The sequence below is a fragment of the Oryctolagus cuniculus genome, chromosome 5 (genome assembly GCF_051225735.1).
Source record: "Oryctolagus cuniculus isolate XC-2025 breed Fujian yellow rabbit chromosome 5, ASM5122573v1, whole genome shotgun sequence".
Lineage (NCBI taxonomy): Eukaryota > Metazoa > Chordata > Mammalia > Lagomorpha > Leporidae > Oryctolagus > Oryctolagus cuniculus.
In genome coordinates, this window is record NC_142871.1 from 59248062 (window position 1) to 59270496 (window position 22435).

Genomic DNA, 22435 nt, shown 5'->3' on the forward strand with positions numbered 1-22435 from the left:
TTTGTCATGTATTTTCTCAGTCCTGTCAGCATTGAGTTATGGAACCTCATGAAAGCAACTTTTCTATTCTGAGAATGACATATATTCAAAGTTCCATATTTTATGACCAATAAATCTCTTTCATTAGCCTTTTTGAATATTTTGCAGACCTGGTCACCTATTTCAGAGCCTTTTTTTTTGGTTAGATCTCTTCCTGTATTTGTTTACAAAAGGCACAATGGAGAGCTGAGACTATGTGGCTCAGAACTTTATAGGACTGTGGCCAGTTGATAATACAGGTTTGTGGTAAATGTTCAGGTTTTCGGCTCGAACCATTATCATCTACTGAGTTACATTGTAATTTCAGATTATTGTTCCTTCATTCTCAAAAGACTTTCATGATCCATAATCTTTATTTCCCAGCACTCCTGCCTTTCATTATTAATGTTGAATAATTAACAATCCATAATAAACTCAGGAAGCTGCTATTTAAGAGGATCTTCTTCTGAATTAATTTGTAAAATTAAAACTGCTTAGATAAGACAATAAACTCACTTTTTATGAAAAATTTCTTCTTAGAAACATCCAGCCCCAGCCGGCGCCGTGGCTCAATAGGCTAATCCTCCACCTTGCGGCGCCGGCACACCGGGTTCTAGTCCCGGTTGGGGCGCCGGATTCTGTCCCGGTTGCCCCTCTTCCAGGCCAGCTCTCTGCTATGGCCAGGGAGTGCAGTGGAGGATGGCCCAGGTGCTTGGGCCCTGCACCCCATGGGAGACCAGGAAAAGCACCTGGCTCCTGGCTCCTGCCAGGATCAGCGCGGTGCGCCGGCTGCAGCGGCGGCCATTGGAGGGTGAACCAACGGCAAAGGAAGACCTTTCTCTCTCTGTCTCTCTCTCTCACTGTCCACTCTGCCTGTAAAAAAAAAAAAAAAAAAAAAAAAAGAAACATCCAGCCCCAAATAAATTTTCTTTCTATTTTCATCAACAGCTCCAAATATATTTAGAGAGTTAAATATATTCTTTCTCAGCGTATTAGGCTATACTTTTGCATTCACAAGACCCAAAAGGAAGAACTGAAAAATTTTTTATATCACAATATTTGTAAATTGAAACTAAAAAGAGAGAATATGCAATAGAACACTAGAACTGAAAAGTATGTTTAGTCCACTTTGAATTCTGAGAAATTCTCTGCACTACCCAGAGGAAATAAAAAAGAAGAGGTCATACTCGGTTACAGTGTACTTGGTGACTGTATCAACTAAACACTACCTATTTTACATCCATGCTACCCATGTATGGGAGGGGAAAATAATCTCTAAATGATAAACCAAGCACAAGACTACATGGTGGAAAAGAGGAAGTGGGACATAGGAGTGTATTGTTCACAACCTATTGGAAAGCAAGTCAAGAGCATGATAAGAGATTAGGAAGCTGTGCTGCTCTTTGTCTAGAAGCACAAATGTGCACCTGTTCATACAACCCAAGAGGGCAGACAAGGTCAGATAGCCCATCATTTTTTTAAAAAAATTATTTATTTATCTGAAAGGCAGAGTTACAGAGAGAGGGAGAGATAGAGAGAGAAAGATCTTCAGTTACTCTCTAAAAATGAAGAGTCAATCTTAAGTTCACTCTCCAAATGGCTGCAACACAGGCCCAAAGCCAGGAGCCAGGAGCTCCTTCCAGGTCTCCCACGTGGGTGGCAGAGGCCCAAGCATCTGGGCCATCTTCTGCTGCCTTTTCCAGGCCTTAGCAGAGAGCCGAATTGGAAGTGGAGAAGCCAGGATTCAAACCAGATGCCAGACTGCAGGCAGCTTATCCTGCTGCACCATAGTGCCAGACCCCAGATAATCCAGCTTCACCCTCAGTTCTAACTGACAGGAGTTCACAGATTTCCAGATGTTTTGCAGGTAAACAAAACACAAAAAGAAATAAAGAAAAGTTAGTTGCTTCTTTAGATCATGGCATATGACACTGTGACATTTTGGGATTCACTCAAAGATAACCCCAGTTTAGGGACTGTGCCATAAACACACTTCAACAATATTTTGTAAGAAAAAGACTATCCAAACTGACATGCAAAGAATAGAAAATCTGCTAGAACTGTACATACATATATGTACAGATAAGATATATAATAAATTCAATTAATTAAACCCTTCCCACAAAGAAATCTCAACATCCCAGTGATTTCTTTTAAACATTAAAAGGAGAAACAACATCACTTTTATATAAAATTCTACAGAAAATAGAAAAAAAGGTGATATTCTCCAACTTAGTCTGTGAAGCCAGCAAAACTTAAATAAGGACATATAAAAAAGTGCAAGTATTAGTCAATTTCTCTTACAAACAAAGGTGCAAAAAATCTTGAAGTATTAGCAAATCAGAAGCTGGCATTTGGTCTAGCGGTTAAGACACCCACGGCCCATCTCAGAGTGCCTGGGTTCCAGGACAAGCTCTGGCTCTCAATTCCAGCTTCCTGCCAATAAAAACCTTAGGAAGATAGCAGGTGATGGCTTAAGTAGTTGGGTACCTGCCACCCACATGGGAGACCTGGATTGAGTTCCTGGCTCCTGACTTCAGCCCCAGCCAAGCCTCAGACCAATGTTGTTGGCTTTTGCAGAGTAAACCGTTGGATAGGCTCTATCGCTCGCTCGCTCTCACTCTCTCTCTCACTCTCTCTCTCTCTCTCTCTCTCTCTTTCTCTCTCTTTAACTCTGCTTTTCAAATAAATGAATCCTTAAAAATTACATCATTTGAGGCCGGCGCCGCGGCTCACTAGGCTAATCCTCCACCTAGCGGCGCCGGCACACCGGGTTCTAGTCCCGGTTGGGGCGCCGGATTCTGTCCCGGTTGCCCCTCTTCCAGGCCAGCTCTCTGCTGTGGCCAGGGAGTGCAGTGGAGGATGGCCCAGGTGCTTGGGCCCTGCACCCCATGGGAGACCAGGAAAAGCACCTGGCTCCTGGCTCCTGCCATCGGATCAGCGCGGTGCACTGGCCGCAGCGCGCCGGCCGCGGCGGCCATTGGAGGGTGAACCAACGGCAAAAGGAAGACCTTTCTCTCTGTCTCTCTCTCTCTCACTGTCCACTCTGCCTGTCAAAAAAAAAAAAAATTACATCATTTGCAATAGCAGCAAAAACCTAGAAATAAATTTGATGAAGGAAGCTCAGATCTCTATTCATAAAACTGCCATACAGTATTGAAAATATTAAATAAGGTCTAAATAAGAATTTAGAACTAATGAAGAATAAATACATACTGTAATCATTGAGAAGACTCAAATTTATAAAAAAAAGATAATTCTCTCAAATTTATAGATCCAATATGCCGCCAATTAAAATACCATAAATCTGTATTTGCGTGTGTGTATGTGTGTGTGCAGAATGATTCTGGAATTTCTATAGAAATAGGAGGGAAATAGTCAAAATAAGCTTGTAGAATAGAAACAAAGCTAGAAGATATAAACTACAAGGTATAAAAATTTAATTATAACTGTCCAAAAAAAGAAACGATACAAAAATTTCAGAACTGTATCATGTCTTTGAATAAGGTTTAAAAACAGGAACTATTAACAAACTGATATAGAATTCAGAATAGTGGCCATCATAGGGTAATGAAAGGGACCCCAGGGAGTTTCCCAGGTGCTCATAGCATTCAATTTTATGATCTTGGTGGATGCTAGTTCTATTTGATGTTCACTCTGTGAAAATCATCAAGCCATGTATTTATGACATGTACCCTTTCCTGGATGTAAGCTATCAATTCAAATTTTATTAAAAATAAAAAAACAACTATTCTTACATAAATATCCAACCATCATCATATATATGGAAGATTTTCTCTTCTTTTCAGCTCCTTATCTGTTGTGTTGCTAGATATAATGAGTCACAGCAATGCTGTCATTTTCAAAGACCTGAGCTATTATGGCATACTGATCACCCCCAAGCAGTGTTCTAAGATACCTGCAATCTTGCACCTCTTGTTCTAAATGCCACTTTCAGGCTCCAGGGTACAAATCTGAATTTTGCTTATTGAAATGAAGACCTCTTCAAGGTGTCTTGGCTCCACTGGTACTTTTGTCTGCTTCTTCCCATAGGCAATGAGGAAGCAGTGGCTGACACCAGCAGGCGTGTGGGTGGAGCCTTGGCCAGGAAGAGTGCCCTTCGAAACAGGCTCAATGATGCCATCAAGAGACTGCAAGCAACAGAGAGAGGTAAGGGAGACCAAGAACCGACATTGCGCCTGTCTGTTCACGGGACTGTACAACAAATCTTTGGGGAAGGAGTAGGTGACTCCTTACCTGCCAATCTTTATAATATTTTTCCAGTTACAAAAGAAACTAGAATTATCACTCAAAAATTATCCTAGAAAATAAGTGCTAAAACTGTAATCATACCACCTAGGGGAGACCTTTAAATTGGAGAGCATTTTCTCCGTGTGTGTGTGTGTGTGTGTGTGTGTTCGTGCAGTCATGCTATTTACACTGTTTAACAACCTGCTTTCTTGTGGATGTCCTTTCTCAATTACAATAGACCCTACTTTGTTATTGGATTTCTTGGTTTTTGGCCCTGACTATCAACATTTTCTGTCTGTTATATGTCAAGTCATTCTTATCATATAAGCAGGGAGACTAATGAGCCAATCGAGAAAAAAAGCCTAAACTGGAACTGGAGTGGTGTCTTGGAAAGATGTAAATGGAAGCAGATGTGCTTTCCACACACAGTGAAAGTTAAAACTCCACTTCTGGGTGTGAGTGTTTTACTGAGAGCAAACCCTAGCTTCAGCGCTGTGTCACACGGGAGCTCTGGCTAGCAGACTGGGCTGGGCAGCCGCTGGGAAGCCTCAGACCAGCATCATCAGAATGAGTGTTTACCGATGCTTACTGGGTGTGGGCTGTGCTGTGTTCAATGAGCCTTCTCTCTTGGTTGATAAGTGTCCCCATTGCCTTTGCACTGATAAGAACCCTGAGGGTTGTCAAGTGAGGGAACTTGCTCCAACAGGCACAGCTAGTAAGAAGCAGATTCAACAGTGAAACTAACATTCTTCAAAAACCAGAGCCTATGAGGTTGAATTAAATATTTTCTTACTACGATAATTCAAATTTACAACATCACCTATAAGTGATAGCAAATTATTTTAATTAGGGATGTAATCCCTAACCCTTGTAGAAAAATTAGAAAATGCAGGGTTCGGCATGGTGGCAAAGCCCCAATGTTGTGCCTGCAACACTGGCATCCCATATGGGATCCAGCTCCCTGTTAATGTACCTGGGAAAGCAGTGAGAGATGGTCCAAGTGCTTGGGCCCCTGCGGCTATGAGAGAGACCCAGATGAAACTCCAGGCTCCTGGCTTCAGCCTGGCCCAACCTAGGCTGTTTTGGCCATTTGGGGAGTGAATGGAAGATCTCTCTGTCTCTCCCTCACCCCCGCCTTTCAAATAAATCTTTAAAAAAAAAAATAGAAAATACAGAAAAGGAAAACAGCAAAGAAAAATCTCCCATGATCCCATTGCCCAAACAAAATATTTTGTTGTAAACTTGTATTAGTTTTACTTTAAATATATAATTTTTTTTATTTATTTGATAGATAGAGTTATAGACAGAGAGAGACAGGGAGAAAGGTCTTCCCTTCGCTGGTTCACTCCCCAAATGGCCACCATGGCCGGTGCTGCACCAATCCAAAACCAGAAGCCAGGTGCTTCTCCTGGTTTCTCATGTGTCCCGTCCCGCGGGACAGCAACTGGGGCCGAGCACCTAGAAGGAGAAATGAAAGGGACAGGAGACACAAAGATGGCAGCAAGACAGGTGCCGATCAAGCTGCGACTTTATTTTTCAACCACACACTTATATATCATCGAGGCAGGGTATCGGGAGGGGGAAGGAGGGTGGGCTTATCTTGTAGCTGCAATGCTAGTGCAAGTAGGGGAAAGGTTACAAGGCCTTAAGGCACAAGGTCACACAAGGTTGCGTTATCAGTACTATCAGGTCTGGCCTGTCCAGCCCTGTCTCTCAACTAAGAGGTCACATGCTGCGTGGTCCCCGACATATCCCCCTTTCTTATCAATTAAACAGAAATGGCTACCGGTTAGGCCAACCATGATGAGCGAGCAGTGCCTGTCTTAGGAATCGACCCGGAGCTCCAGCACCTCTTACCCGTCATTGGATATCCTTGCCAGTCCCCAAGGACTCCTGTCTTAGGTGGGTGAGGTTCCGGGAAGGTGCCCGTCATTGGCTTACTGCTCGTTTTATTGATAGGCCTGGGGCCCTTCCTGGGCTCCCGACTGGGGCAGCGGCAGACCGAAGGGGAGAGTCAGTTGTTGGAGGGACCGTGACCTCACTGGCCAGACTTCACCGGCCGGAGAGAGAGATAACGTTTTCCATGGGATCTTCCATGGCCAGACTTTGGTAATGTATTTGAATTGGTCTGGCTGCTAAATTATCTACTTGTTGTCTGATAAAGGTCATCAGCCTATTGAGGAGACAAGGACCTATAGATAGCACAACAAGCAACCCAACAATGGGGCCTAAAAGTGGTAGCAAATAGGGAAGCAGTCCATTCCATCCAGTCCAAAAGGGATTTTCAGCCATGGCACGTCGACGACGCTCCAGATCTTCTTGAAGTGTCTTGATTTTATCACGAACAATGCCGGACTTGTTAGCATAAAAACAGCATTTTTCCTGTAAAGCCAAGCAAATACCTCCCCGTTCAGCAGTAAGCAAGTCTAAGCCTCTACGATTTTGTAGAACCACTTCCGCTAGGGAATCAATTTGATCTTGAAGGTCCTGAATGGTGGTGGATAGGGTCTGCACCTCATTAATAAGTTGTTGGGACAATTCTCTATATTTGTGGACCGCAATTCCTAGTCCTGTGGATCCTGTAACCATAGCTGAGGAAATTCCCAATGTGGCTAATAAAGGAATAAATTGAATAGTTCGTTTTTGTCTCCCTGCAATATAATCAAGGGAGGGGATAGGAACAGGGGTATCTCCATTGATAATCTCTATATCAGGAAAAAGTATAGCATGCATGCAATTACCGGTCCAATTTGTTGGTAAAATGGTATAAGCTAAATTATCCCTACATACAAAAACGGTGGAATTAGGGGCATAAAGAGGGTAGTTTACTGTTACATTATTTGTACAGAAAGGAGCAAGGCCTACATCGATATCGAAGGGATTGTTGTTGGGAGGTTTATAAAGGCAAGTGATATTTTCCGTTGGGACAGGAAGAACAGGAAAGGGCTGCATAGGGGGGTGGCCCAAGAAACTATTGAACTCAAGGGTATTATTAAGCGGTAGAAAAATGGCAAGAGGAAGGGGGGGTCCCTGGCGTAAACAGAGCCAGCAGTCTCTTGCAAGGTTTGGGGCAGAGAGATTAAGCAGTTTATGGGTGTTGGTAAGGATATCGATGGTATTGACATCCAAGTCTTTATTTCCTCTGGAATGAACTTTAGCCAGGGGGTGGTATTGGAGGGAAGGGTAAAGGCTTTCAAATACAGTTTCGAGTACCTTTTGTGTTTTTAATTTAGTAAGGGTATCCTGAGGGCCTCCACCGTCAGACACTCCCACAGGGGCTATAGGGTACCAGCAGGCTACTTGTCCCTTAGTGGGGCAGGAGGGGGAGCTGAAGCATGAAGAGGATAACTCTCCTCCGAACGTTCCCTCATAATCTCCTGACATAACAGCAAACAATAAACGCTGATTTCCCTTGTTACAGGTTTGATACTGTGTATAACAGGAGGAGTGCACGGAGTAATGGATAGTTTTATTGCACTCTGATGGGCACTGATCCCCAGTGCGGTAAGAGTCTAGCTTAGGTTTGGGAACACAGAACCATCGGGAACCGGGACGGTCAGATAAGCAGTTTTATCTCCGCAGTCTTGTGTAAAATGCGGCTTTTGAGCACGGCCACGGCCACAGGTTCGTGGGAAGGATACTATTATGCCCCCTGAGCAGGTACAAGGGTGATGCTGTTGAAGGTATTTTTGAATGCCCTGAGGGTTGTCAAGCCCTGCAAAGACTGGTGGAGCCCAATGGATGGTGTAGATTGCCATCATCAGGAGAGCAAGGCTGAGGGCCATTGTATTAGGGCCCTTTGGAGGGGTTAATCAGTGAGCCCTCAGGAAATGTAGCAGGGGAGGAGAGAATAGAGAGAAGATAAGATACACAAATAGCAACAATGGCAACAATTCCAACAATAATAAGGAGTCCTGTAATGAGTCCCAGTAGCGTCCAGCTGGGTCTTTTCATTCCTGTGGGTATAAAGAAAAGGCGTTCTCAGGGCCAAGTACAGGCTCTGGAACAACATCATTATTTGTAGGAATTGGTGGATTAACTTGTTTAATTAATCTTTCAGGTAGCCATCTTGGTGCCGATTGTTTTTGGTCCAGGATGCAGGCTGAGCCACGTCCCCAAATGAGTACTGGATCTGGGCCGTGCCAGCTACTGGTGAGGGGGTCTTGCCACATTACCATAGGCGGAGCCGTATCAGGGGAAGGGTGCCAATGACGGTCCGCAGCTGAATGATTATTATTATCCAAGGTCAGGAAGTTTAGCACAAAGAGCGCATGATTCAATCGGTCGCGGGGAGAGGCAAAAGACAAGGAAGTGGCTTCAAGCCGAGTGAGCCAAGTTTTTAGTGTTTGATGGGCTCTTTCAATGATTCCCTGTCCCTGTGGATTGTAGGGAATTCCTGTAATGTGGTTAATATGGAGCGCCTCACAAAATTGTTTAAACTTAGTGCTGACATAAGCAGGACCATTGTCTGTCTTAATCTTAACAGGTTTTCCCAGTACAGAAAGAGCTGTGATAAGGTGTGAGATAACATCCTTAGCAGCTTCTCCTGTGTGGGAGGAGGCAAAGACAAAGCCACTATAGGTGTCTATAGAGACATGGAGATACTTTAGTTTGCCAAATTTTGGGAAGTGTGTGACATCCATTTGCCACAGTTGATTAGGGAGAAGACCACGCGGATTGACTCCCAAATGCGGTACAGGTTGGCTTGTAACACATGAGGGGCATTTTTTGACTATTTCACGAGCCTGTTCTCGTGAAATTTTACAAAACAAACGGAGAGATTGAGCATTTAAGTGATGTAACCTATGCAAGTTTTGAGCTTCCTGTACTGATCCCACAATTATGGGGAAGGTAAGCCTTGTAGCAGCATCTGTCTGGGCATTACCTTCTGAATTCTGAGCTTCCTGCACTGATCCCACAGTTGTGGGGAAGGTAAGCCTTGTAGCAGCATCTGTCTGGGCATTACCTTCTGAGTTCTGAGCTTCCTGCACTGATCCCACAGTTGTGGGGAAGGTAAGCCTTGTAGCAGCATCTGTCTGGGCATTACCTTCTGAGTTCTGAGCTTCCTGCACTGATCCCACAGTTGTGGGGAAGGTAAGCCTTGTAGCAGCATCTGCCTGGGCATTACCTTCTGAGAGTGACCCTGCTAGGCTTGTGTGTGCCCTAATATGTCCCAAATAGAAGGGCTGTTGTCTTTCTCGTATTAGCTTTTGAATTTGTATAAACAAGGGCATAGCGTTGGAAGTTGTTTTAAGAAAAGGAGAAGTCTCAAGCAACGGAATGGAGTGAGCTACATATGCACTATCGGTATAAATATTTACAGCCTGACTGGAAAACTGTGTAAAGACTTGAAGTATGGCATACAGCTCAACCAACTGAGCCGACTGATAAGATGTTTTAAATACGTGGGAATGGTTATCTGCCACGAAGGCAGCCATTCCATTGGAGGACCCATCTGTAAACACCGTAACAGCCTTTGGAATGGGGTTACTTTTTGTATTTTTTGGGAAAATAAAGGAATAGGATTGGGCAAACTGTAACACGGGGTCATCAGGGAGGTGATTGTCAATGACTCCCATAAATCCTGACATGGCTATTCCCCAGTCATCAGAAGTTTGAAGAAGGAACTGGGTCTGTTCTCGGGTATATGGCACTACTACAACATCGGGGTCTTTTCCAAAATATTGGCGGGAAAGGAAACGAGCCTTGATGATTATTGAAGCAACCTGAGACAAATATACTGCAATTACCTTAGATGAGGAAATGGGGAGATGAACCCAGAAAAGAGGTTGACCCTTTTTATTGGGCATGAGGGATTTTTGCCAAAAAACTCCAGTGGGCGTATGTGGTGTGGCTAAAACTACAAAAAGCAGGGGGAGAGTATAAGAAATCTGTGAAACAAACTGTTGGCTGATGGCTTGCGCTACTTGGTTTAATGCGTCTCCCGCAGCAGGGGTGAGCTCGCGGGGGGAAGAGGGATCTGGGTCTCCTCGCAGAATGTCATTGAGGGGCAAAAGGACATTATTAGATATTTTTAAATAGGGCCTGAGCCATTGAATATCTCCTAGAAGTTTTTGAAAATCATTAAGGGTATGGAGGCAATCCAAGCGGAACTGGATGCGGGGCACAAAAACCAAGTCCTGTTGTAATTTTAAACCTAAATAGGTAAAGGGGTCTTGTAACTGGACCTTATCAGGAGCAATTTGTAAACCAAGGGTAAGAAAGGCTTTAGAAAGTGCTGTAAAGCAATCTTGTAGGTCTGACTTGTTTTGAGCCGCCAGTAAAATGTCATCCATATAATGTAGAATATAAATGTGCGGCCAGTGTAAACGAACCGGGTCCACTGCCTGTGCTACAAACTTTTGACAAAGGGTGGGGCTATTGGCCATTCCCTGGGGCAAGACTTTCCAATGAAATCTTTGCATCGGTCCCTGGAAATTAACACGGGGGAGGCTAAAGGCAAAATAAGGACGATCATCAGGGTGTAGAGGAATAGTGAAAAAACAGTCTTTGAGATCTATAATTATTTTGTAATAACCATTTGGGATGGCCACGGGGGTTGGGATGCCAGGTTGGAGGGCACCCATGGGTGCCATGACCTTATTAACAGCGCGCAAATCCTGTAAAAGGCGCCATTTACCAGATTTTTTCTTTATGACAAAAATGGGCGTATTCCAGGGAGAATTGGAAGGCTCTAGGTGTCCAGCCGCGAGCTGCTCCTGTACAAGCGCTGTAGCGGCATTTAGCTTTTCTTGAGTAAGCGGCCACTGATCCACCCAAACAGGAGTTTGAGTATTCCATGTGATTTTATCTGCATGGGGTACAGGAAGGCCAGTGGCCGTTACTAAAAATCCGAATATCCGAGCCCACGTCTATCTGTTTTAGAGGGGGCTGTAATAGGTTGAGTTATGCCCTGTCTCATTTTTCCAAGTCCTGTGCCAGGCACATAATCCATGCGCAGCATTTGTTGTGTGACCACAGCATTAGGGCTGCACAGGATAACTTCCATTTGGGAGAGAATGTCACGTCCCCACAGGTTAACAGGAAGGCCTGGTAATACAAAAGGAGTCACAGTGCCCTGATTGCCTTCCTTATCTTTCCAGCGTAATACCCTTGAGCTGACTTGGGGGTTATTGGACTGGCCTATACCTCGCAAATCGGTGAGAGATGCGGTCAGTGGCCAATGGGCGGGCCAATGATCTTGAGATATGACCGTGGCATCTGCCCCTGTATCCAAAATGCCCTTGAAATCCTTTCCTTCAATAGTAAGGGTTAACACAGGCCTATTTTTTGTAATTGGCTGGACCCAATAAGCATCCGAGGAGCCCAAAGGGGTAATGCCTCGGGGCCTGGAAGAAATTGAGGATGTACTTCCAGTAATTAAAGGCAGAAGAACCACTTGTGCTAGACGGGTGCCCTGTGGAACGGCAGCTACTCCATTGATAGCGGCTGCTAGGATTTTTATTTCCCCGGTAAAGTCACCGTCAATAATACCGGGAAAAACTTGAATGCCTTTAAGGGTGGCTGATGCTCGGCCAAGAATAAAAGCACAGGTACCCGAAGGCAAGGGGCCCCACACCCCTGTAGGGATAATTTGTGGGCCCTGGGTGGAATCTAATATTGTATCGGAGGCGGCACAGAGGTCCAGTCCTGCGCTACCGGGGGTTGCTCGTTGGAGAGAAGCAATTGTTGAGGTATTTGCTGAGCCTGAGGCTGGGAAGGGACAAACCGTACTGCCCCAGGGTTTGTCCTTTGAGAAACTGGGGCCAGGGGCTGGCCCCTCTGGGAGTTTCCCGGCACACTAGGAGGGAGGGGTTGGCCTGAAGAATTAGTCTTTGACCTGCATTCATTTGCCCAGTGATAACCCCTATGACATCGGGGGCATGGGGTGGAGGGGAGCGGCCTACCTGGAGGAGATGGAGCCGCGCCTTGGGCCATGGGCCTGTTTGATAAGGCAGTTGGACATTCGCGGGCAAAATGTCCAGGCTGTTTACAGGCGTAGCAAGTGGAGGTCCCCTTGGAGGGATTTTGCGTCAGTTTGAGTGCGGCCCCAATTGCCAAGCCCATGGCATGGGCCGATCCCACACCAGCGCAGAGCCTCACATAGTCTGAAAGATCACCCTTATGTTTATGAGGCCGAAGAATATCTTTACAAGCTGGGTTGGCATTTTCAAAGGCGAGGTGCGTAACAAATGCACTTCCATTTTCTCCTGGGCCAACTAGTCTCTCAGCTGCAACATTAAGGCGCGAGACAAAATCACTATAAGGCTCGTCGGGCCCCTGCTGAATCTTAGCCAAAGAGGTAGTGACTGCTCCCCTTTGAGGGAGCTTTCTCCAAGCCCCTAGTCCGGCAGTTTTAATTTGCGCCAGAAGTCCATCAGGGAACTGGGCTTGTGAATTGTTGGAATTATACGGGGCATCTCCCAAAAGTTTTTTGAGGGTCCAATTTTTAGATGAAGCTTTAGCAAAATTTTGTTGGGCTATTTCTTTACAAATTTGAACATAATCAGCCCTCCACAGGACATAGTCACCTCCGCTGAGAGCAGCTCTGGCGAGGAAGTCCCAATCATTAGGTGTAAGCCACCGGGCACTCTGGCTTTCCAATAAGGCCTGAGTATACGGGGCAGTAGGACCATACTGGGTGCAAGCAGTTTTAAGTTTTTCAATAAATCTGAGACTAAGTTTTTTATAGGGTGGCGGCTGTCCATTACCAGGTCCTTGATTGGGGACCTGATCTTCCTCCTCCGACCCAGGTTCCTCACTATCTTCCTCAGAGTGGTGGGGCGAATTCTCCTCAGCCTCATTTTCCCCATCAGCGGCAGGCTCAGAATGACCTCCGGCTTGCCTCCTGGTTACAGGGAAAGCTAGAAGGGGTTGGGTTTTGGACCTGACTTTACCTTGTTTAGGTTTTGGAAGGGGCTGCTCTAAGGCAAGGTGGCGGAGCTCCTCGTCAAGGGATTTTATTTCCTTAAGGAGCTGGATGTGCTCTCGTCTCTGTTGAAGTGACTGTCGCAAGGCCGACAAGTCAGGCACAGGAGGGTTAAAGTCATAGAGAGCCGGGGCACAAATGGGAAGGTGCGGGTGAGTATTGTATGGCGGGGGATTTTTAACATTTTGGGGCCAATTGGAATTATGATAGTGCACGACCTCTTCCTCTGGGGCAGCTTCCTCATCTGAATCTAATTTGTCTCGGATGGCAGGATATAGTCGGCTCGCTTCGTTGGTAGGGGCTAAAGTGGACTCTTTAATTTTATTGTTGGGGTCATCATCAGTGGAGGGTATATCTAGAATGACAGATGGGCATTTAGATGCAGGTCGGGAGGATTGCTGTAACGTCTCCTCACCATCCCTTACTAGGGCATCAATAGTCTTATCTAGGTGACGGGTTTTTAGAATGTCATTAATCAGGTTCCAATATGAAAAAATCGTAATAGGCACTTTTGCAGGGCCAAAGATCTCATGAAAATCCTTTAAACAACTTCCAACTCTTTCCCACTTGATCTCGTCAATTGTTCCTTCCTTGGGGAACCAGGGACACAATCTTTCTACATACTCAAAAAATGCCTTTAGATCCTTATTTTTAACCCGAACTCCTCGTGTCTTGAGGGCCTCCCTGAGACCTGAAATGAACATTTCCCGTGACGATAATGCCTGTCCCATGGCTGTCACTTACCTTGCACCGTCTTCACTCCGCAGCGTCGACCGATGCTAATGATCTCGGGTGGGCAGTTCCGAGCCGGTCGCACAATCACTTGGATCCAAGTTTTCCTCCTGGAAGGCGGCGTTCCTCCAATCTTACAGGCACTCGAACCCCAAGGGCCGCACTCGAGCCCCACGTTGGGCGCCAGTTGTCCCGTCCCGCGGGACAGCAACTGGGGCCGAGCACCTAGAAGGAGAAATGAAAGGGACAGGAGACACAAAGATGGCAGCAAGACAGGTGCCGATCAAGCTGCGACTTTATTTTTCAACCACACACTTATATATCATCGAGGCAGGGTATCGGGAGGGGGAAGGAGGGTGGGCTTATCTTGTAGCTGCAATGCTAGTGCAAGTAGGGGAAAGGTTACAAGGCCTTAAGGCACAAGGTCACACAAGGTTGCGTTATCAGTACTATCAGGTCTGGCCTGTCCAGCCCTGTCTCTCAACTAAGAGGTCACATGCTGCGTGGTCCCCGACACTCATGCAGGTGCTGGGGCCCAAGCACTTGGGCCATCCTCCACTGCCCTCCCAGGCCACAGCAGAGAGCTGGACTGGAAGAGGAGCAGCCAGGACTAGAACCTGGCGCCCGTATGGGATGCCGGTGCAGCAGGCGGAGGATTAACCAAGTGAGTGCAGGCCTAAATATATAATTTTAACAAAAATGGGATTTCATCATTGTCACTGTTTTGAAACTTACCTTCTGATTCAAGAATACCTTTTCTTGTTGATTTTCTTCTGTACGATAGCATCATTTTTATAGCAAAAGTATTCTACAAGAATACCTTTTTCTTAAGATTTATTTTATTTATTTGAAAGACAGAGTTACAGAGAGAGGTAGAGACAGAGAGGATTTTCCATCTGCTGGTTCAATCTCCAAATGGCTGCAATGGTCGAAGTAATGCAGGCCAAAGCCAGGTACCCAAGATCACTCTGGGTCTCCCACATGAGTGCAGGAGCCCAAGGACTTGGGCTATCTTCCACTGCTTTCCCAGGAGCATTAGCAGGGAGCTGGATCAGAAGTGGAACAAGTGGGACTCAAACTGTTGCCCATATGGGATACTGGCACTGCAGGCTGGGGCTTTAACCCCCTGTGCCACAGCACCAGCCCCAAGAATACTCTTTTGTAAAAGAAAATATTTACAATGAGTTTCAGACCCAAGCATCTTATGAGTTAAAATCTCATAGACATTTTCTATGGCTTTCTCACCAGTACTCTGAGGAACTACTACTACTCTTCTTTTAAGTTTACTTCTTATTTGAAAATGTTTTAAGTGAGTCCCATTATTTAAAATCTTTCAGACTCACATACCAACACTGTTTACACCATTCTTGTGCACCTAACTTACACCATAGCTAATACTGAAAGATCTTGGCTTGAAAGCCCTGGGTTTGAGGTCTGTTTCACTGCCGTGATTAATGGATGTTGATGATCCCTGACCAATGTCTGTTCCTCTGCTGTGTGAACGGCCCTGTGTTCTGTGTGCAGGTGATACCCAGCAGCTCCTGGGTCAGTCCAGGCTGATCATCGCCGAGGCTAATAAGACCACAATGGAGGTCCAACAGGCCACCACCCCCATGGCTGGCAACCTATCCAACTGGTCACAGAATCTCCAAAACTTTGACTCTTCCGCTTACAACACTGCAGTGGATTCTGCTAGAGACGCAGGTATCACTTACAAGCTTCCCATTTTGCATTCCTGTGGAGGAATTGTCCATGAAACTCTATGTCCCTTTTATTAGGAGCCAGTTTTCTTCATCAGGTTTTGGATTAGAAAATTGTATAAGCTTGGAAAAAAAAAAGGGAAAATGTGCCCAGCTCACCAATCTACGTACTTATATGGATATACATATTTATATATATATATATATATATATATATTTCACATAAATAAATACTAGGTAGATTGGTATAGAATCATACTTTTTCTATGTGAAATAATGATAGCAATTGTTTCTATCAGTTTAGCAATTGTTTTTCCCCTTTAGGGAAGAAGATTAATCAAATATTAAAGTAAGTAAACTTTTAAAAAACTCTGTTTAGTTGTTAGGAAAAAAAAGTTACTAAATGGCCTTGCTTTTATTAAACAGCATTGCTTTTCTCTCATCTGAGTAAAGCAGGTATCAAGAACTGAATACAATAAAGTATAGCTTTAGCTTTCCAATAAGAACAGTGGCCAACTTGAATATACCATTTTACAGCAATGAAAAGGAAGTGTTTTAATGTCTACCTTGTTTACTGGAATTAAAATTACACACTACTTGAAAATTTGCCTGTATCCATTCTTTTTTTTTTTTTTTTTTGACAGGCAGAGTGGACAGTGAGAGAGAGAGACAGAGAGAAAGGTCTTCCTTTGCCATTGGTTCACCCTACAATGGCTGCCGCAGCCGGTGCGCTGCGGCTGGTGCACCGCACTGATCCAATGGCAGGAGCCAAGTACTTCTCCTGGTCTCCCATGGGGTGCAGGGCCCAAGGACTTGGGCCATCCTCCACTGCACTCCCTGGCCACAGCAGAGAGCTGGCCTGGAAGAGGGGCAACCGGGACAGAATCCGGCACCCCGACCGGGACTAGAACCCAGTGTGCCGGTGCCGCAAGGCGGAGGATTAGCCTAGTGAGCCGCGGCGCCGGCCCCTGTGTCCATTCTTAACATTTTTATTTCATCTCTTCATAACATCTTCCACTATCATGACAAATCATGATTAAAACACCTGGCTCTCCAGTGTGGTTTTATAGACCTTCGTTACCTGTATCTGAGTTAAGAAACAAGTTGATGAATCCATATATTATCTATCTGTCAGGAGAAATTTTACTCTAATTTACAAATATTTATTCCCATAACAGTAAAGTCGTTCTTTTGTATTCATGAATTTTTTTTCATGAATTCTTTTCTGTAACTACTCACTTAATTACTTTCAAAATGGCATACATCCAGAACTACCTAGCACCTATGGAAATGGATTCTGGCTACAGTGTTTTCCTCAAATAGCATTTTGTGGTTCAAAACAAAGTAAATGAGAGAGTGACATGATATAGAAATTTAAAAAGACTGTAATATGATGGCTCCCTTTTTCTGAGAGAATCGGAACTGAGGGATGACCCTGTCTTATACATAAGCTACATTTCTGAAATCACAAGTAATGCTTTAAATATACTTCGTTACCCTTGTTTTTTTGTTGTTTTTTGTTGTTGTTGTTTTGTTTTTGACAGGCAGAATGGACAGTGAGAGAGAGAGAGACAGAGAGAAAGGTCTTCCTTTGCCATTGGTTCACCCTACAATGGCCACCGTGGCTGGCGCGCTGCGGCCGGCGCATCACGCTGATCCGATGGCAGGAGCCAGGTACTTATCCTGGTCTCCCATGGGGTGCAGAGCCCAAGTACTTGGGCCATCCTCCACTGCACTCTCTGGCCACAGCAGAGAGCTGGCCTGGAAGAGGGGCAACCGGGACAGAATCCGGCGCCCCGACCAGGACTAGAACCCGGTGTGCCGGCACCGCAAGGCGGAGGATTAGCCTAGTGAGCTGCGGCGCTGGCCCTACCCTTGATTTTTAAAGACTATTATAATATAAAATGGTCCTATAATCAATGATCCAAACAACAAGTATTTACTTCTGTTTTAATCAGTGCAACAAACTAGGAGTTGCCATTATTTCACTTTATTCTATTCCTTGAGCTGGAAAAAATATCTTGTTCCCAGTCAGAGAAAAGATGCTTTTCTGATCCTGCGTTGATGTAACCTCCTGAATCTGGATTCAGCTTGGCCCAGCAGCTAATGCTCAGTGATGGTGGTCCTATCTTTATGTAGCAGGATACCCCCAACATGTTCATTCTGTAGTCCACTGGTTCTCAAGCATACTGTTGGGCATCAGAATCACATGGAAGGCTTGTTAAACAGACTGCTACCCTCCACTCCCAGAATTTCCAACTCAGCAGATTTGAGATGAGCCAAAGAACCTGCTTTTCTAACAAGTTTCCTGGTAATACTGATGCTACTGGTTTAGGGACAAAACTCGCAGAGCCACTGTTCGGCTAATGAAGCTTCAGAAAAAGTTATACCATTCTCTATGCTTTGGGTTTCTCTCATCAACCTGTGTCTTTATTACTTAGGCTCTTTTCTATGCATACATTGCGAATTCAAAACAAACAAAAGAGACCTAAGAAATAGATCAATCGCACACCTGGGGAGTGAAGAGGTGCACAGCTGCATAGGCGAGGTTGAGGCCACCTTGTGCTTTGGCCTGGTCACTGCCTCTCTTGCTGTCTGCTTTGACCCTCCACACCCAGAGGTTGTTTTGTCCTCCAGCAGGAGGTCCAGAACTAAAATCTGAAAAAGTTCAGTAAGTTCTACTTGTAGCATCACTCTTGGCTAGGCCCGTAGACCATGGCTGCCCACCTACACCTTGGCACAGTGGCTACATGCCTGGATACTGCGGGATTTCCTCCGTCTGGCTCAGCCTCTACTGGGACAGCAGCAGCACCTGTGGGATTGTCCATGGGCGTCCTGAAAAATGACTTTGCTACCTCTTTTTGCGCAACGTTCTCTTGACTTGGTATATCAGTTATTGTTAGAAATGCAAGCAGAACCAGTACTACGTGGTTAAAGGGGCATCTGCATATTTGTCATGGATCCTGCCCTTGACTAATACTCAGTAATGAACATCACCACGTTCCAAGTGCAATTCATAAATCAAAATGTACTATACATGTCACAAAATAGAAATTGATTATGCTTTGGGCTTTACTTTGCACTTTGCAGGGTTAAAAATCATTCCTTATGGTTCTAGCAGAATTAACCGTGTCTTTGTTGTCTCTCCCTGAGATTTACTTACTATTGAGATGTTGACTCAAATGATTAATTTTCCTAAACTGCAGTGAGAAATCTGTCAGAGGTTGTCCCTCAGCTCCTGGATCAGCTTCGCACCGTGGAGCAGAAACGGCCTGCGAGCAATGTTTCCGCCAGCATTCAGAGAATTCGAGAACTCATTGCACAGACCAGAAGTGTTGCTAGCAAGGTGGGTAACGCACAAGGAGTCACCAGTCCCTCGGCGGCAGCGAGAACGTAAGCAAGAACACGAAGCCGAAACTCCTCAGGCAGGTCTCGGGGTAGAAAGGTCCTACTGAGTTATCCAACTTGGAAGTTCCCGGCCCCACTGATTCATTAGAAGATCCTGAGGAGTTTTGAAAAATGCATCAGTTCCTGGTCCCAGGCTCAAAGCAGTGTATCAGGACCTCTGCAGAAAGGTCTCCACACTTATACTGTTTTTCTGCTCCCAGGTTGTTCTAATGTGTAGCCAGGACTAAGAACCACCAAACTGGGGCCAGTGTTGTGGCACAGTGGTTTAAGCTACCGCCTGTGACACCAGCATCCTACATGAGTGCTGGTACTCCTGACTGTTCCACTTGTCATCCAGTTCCCTGCTAATGCACCTGGGAAAGCAGCGGAGGATGCCCTAAGTTCTTGGGCCCCTACACCCAAGTAGGAGACCAGGATGGAGTTCTAGGCTCCTGGCATTGGCCTGGCCCATCCCTGACTGTTGCAGCCATCTGGGGGAGTGAACTAGCATATGGAAGATATTTCTCTCTCTTCCTCTCTCTCTCTTTTTTACTCTCTCTTTCTCTCCCTCTTCCTCTTTCTCTCTCTCTTTCTCTTGCTCTCACTTTTGTTCTACCTTTCAAATAAATAAATACTGTCCTCAAAAATTAAAAAAAAAAACCCACCAAATTAATTTAATCAACAAAGCTAATATGGAAAAGAAACCAAGTAACCCCCAAAATTATTTGGTGCATTATTATTATTAACAATATAACAGCTCTGTTAGTACAACTATCATGTGGAATAAGTTTCTACTACCTCTTTAAGAAATTCTCTGGTCAATACCGATTGTGTAAAACTCTCATTGAATGCTCTGCAGGCTTGACGGAGAATGCAGGGACCAGCCAAGCTGAATAAATTCAACAAAGACCTTGACCTAAAGACACTTACACAGGGGCAACCTAGCAGCACCATGGCTGGAGCCAGTATTGCTAGAAATGACAATCTTCACTATGGCAAAGTGGGGCTTGCTTTTAGACCTCTTTGTAATTTGTCCTCTATTGATTTATAGACCACCCTCATTTTTCACTGCCAAATTATATGGTTTGATTTTCTCAATTAAGAATTTCCCTGAACAGACTGTTGGCCCCAATTACTAAACAGAAAGAAGAGTAAAAAGAAAAAAAATCACTCTTTTTATAAGGAAGGAGATTATTCTTGATAAATACACCCAGTTTTTAAATGGCAATGATAAATAGTCCTATACCACAAATTGCTTATCTAGACAACCCAGCCAACATTTTCAATAAAGATTTATCTTTTTTTTTTTTTTTTTGACAGGCAGAGTGGACAGTGAGAGAGAGAGACAGAGAGAGAAAGGTCTTCCTTTGCCGTTGGTTCACCCTCCAATGGCCGCCGCTGCAGCCGGCGCACCGCGCTGATCCTGGCAGGAGCCAGGAGCCAGGTGCTTTTCCTGGTCTCCCATGGGGTGCAGGGCCCAAGCACCTGGGCCATCCTCCACTGCACTCCCTGGCCATAGCAGAGAGCTGGCCTGGAAGAGGGGCAACCGGGACAGAATCCGGCGCCCCAACCGGGACTAGAACCCGGTGTGCCGGCGCCGCAAGGTGGAGGATTAGCCTATTGAGCCACGGCGCCGGCTCAATAAAGATTTATCTTAAAGGAACATCAAGAAATAGCTTTCTTGAAGCCAGGTTTCTGTAAGTACATTCTTGTAATGTCGTTTTTATAAAGTATAACTTGGAATCCTTAATCACATGAGCATATTTTTTGTAACTTTTGTCTTTTTATTTGTGAGGCAAAGAAACAAAGACACCAACAGACAGACAGGAAGAGCTCCCGTCTTTGGCTCACTTCCCAAATGCCTGCAATGATTAGCAAGAGTAGGAAGTGGGAACTCAATCCAGGTCTCCCACATGGGTGGCAGGAACCCCGTTATTTGATCCATCACTGCTGTCTCCCAGGTCTGCATTGTTGGGAAGCTGAAATCAGTAGCTGGAGCCAAGCATCAAACTCAGGCACTTGCATGTATGCCACAGGCATAGCATCCCAACTGGCATCCTAACCACTTGGCCAAATGCCCACCCCTAAAACTATTTTCCAAAGGGAGTCTTGGCCCCACCTTTGGGACTCAGTTCCCCAAAACGAGATGCTTTCCATGCAGTCATACATCCTTCTCAGACTCTTTACAAAAATACCTCACGCCCACAATGTTTGATTGTTTATTAAGACATATTGGATCTTTACTCAACCAGAAACATAGGACAGCTGTATGCCAGGCAACATTGGCCAAATCAATATTAATTGATTGATTTAGTCTTTCAGAAAGATATGCACAAACAGCATGAGTATACAAAGTCACCCATTTATGTATAAAAATTCATCCATGAATCCGGCCAGTGTGACATGTCAAGTTGGATCTCTTAGAAATATGCTAAAATTGTGCTTTGCTGTGGTGCCTTTCTGATAATCACTAAAGAAACACCTTAGGGTTGAGTGTTTGCCACAGTGGTTAAGATGTTACTTGGGTTACCCACTCCTCATTTCAAAGTGCTTGGATTCAAATCCTAGCTCCACTTCTGATTCTAGCATCCTGCTAACTTACACCGTGAGAGGCAACAAATGATGACTCAAGTACTTGGGTCCTAGCAACTCACATGGTAGACCTAGTCTGAGTTCCTGAGTCCCAGCCTGGCCCATCCATGACTGTTTCAGGCATCTGGGGGCATGAACCAGCAGATGGAAGACTTTCTCTCTCTCTCTCCCTCCATCTCCTTCCCTCCATGTCTTCTCTCTCACTCTCATTTTGGGAGTAAACCAAAAGGTGGAAGCTTTTTCTGTCTCTTCCTGCCTTTCAAATAAAATGAAAATAAATAAGTAAAAATTTTGAAAAACAAGCATCTAATGAACTGTCCATTACAATTATTATAATCAAAGAGCTAAGCACTAGAAAGGACTTTGTAGTTACTGTCTTTCATTCTCACACAAATTTAAAAAGTTAAGTGACTTACTCATGGTTATATAGCTAATAAGTAGCAGAGCCAGGTTTCAAAACCTGATCTAAGACTATAAAAAACTGTGTCTACACCCCCATCCCAACTGCACAGATGTGGTAAAGGATGTGACTCTCAGCCTCACCCCCTTCCTGTTTGTATGAGCACCCTTGGGAACAAGTCCTTATATTAGTACCCAAGATTAGCTAGACACCCATACTTTAAAAAATCCATGGAAAATAGAATTAAATTTTTTTTCAAATCAATGCATAGTTTTTTTCAGAAAACCTATTTTCTAGGAACTTTTTGAAAACCTCTCATACTTCATCCAATAGTTTTTATATAAATCTTATGGAGTTTTTTTTTATTTTTATCTTTTATTTAAAAGACAGAGAGGCAGACAGAAACAGAGAGAGAGAGAGAGAGAG

General features: G+C 44.7%; 1 protein-coding gene across 2 annotated transcripts in view; it reads left to right on the plus strand.

Annotated features, from left to right (window-relative positions):
* Positions 1–22435, plus strand: part of LAMA4 (laminin subunit alpha 4) — a 158027-nt gene that overhangs the window by 98380 nt on the left and 37212 nt on the right. For both annotated transcript variants that reach the window (XM_070073692.2, XM_070073687.2), the window contains exons 16-18: positions 4072–4188; positions 15455–15634; positions 18837–18976. In XM_070073692.2, coding sequence (XP_069929793.2) covers positions 4072–4188; positions 15455–15634; positions 18837–18976 — 437 coding nt within the window. The remainder of the gene's footprint in view (positions 1–4071; positions 4189–15454; positions 15635–18836; positions 18977–22435) is intronic.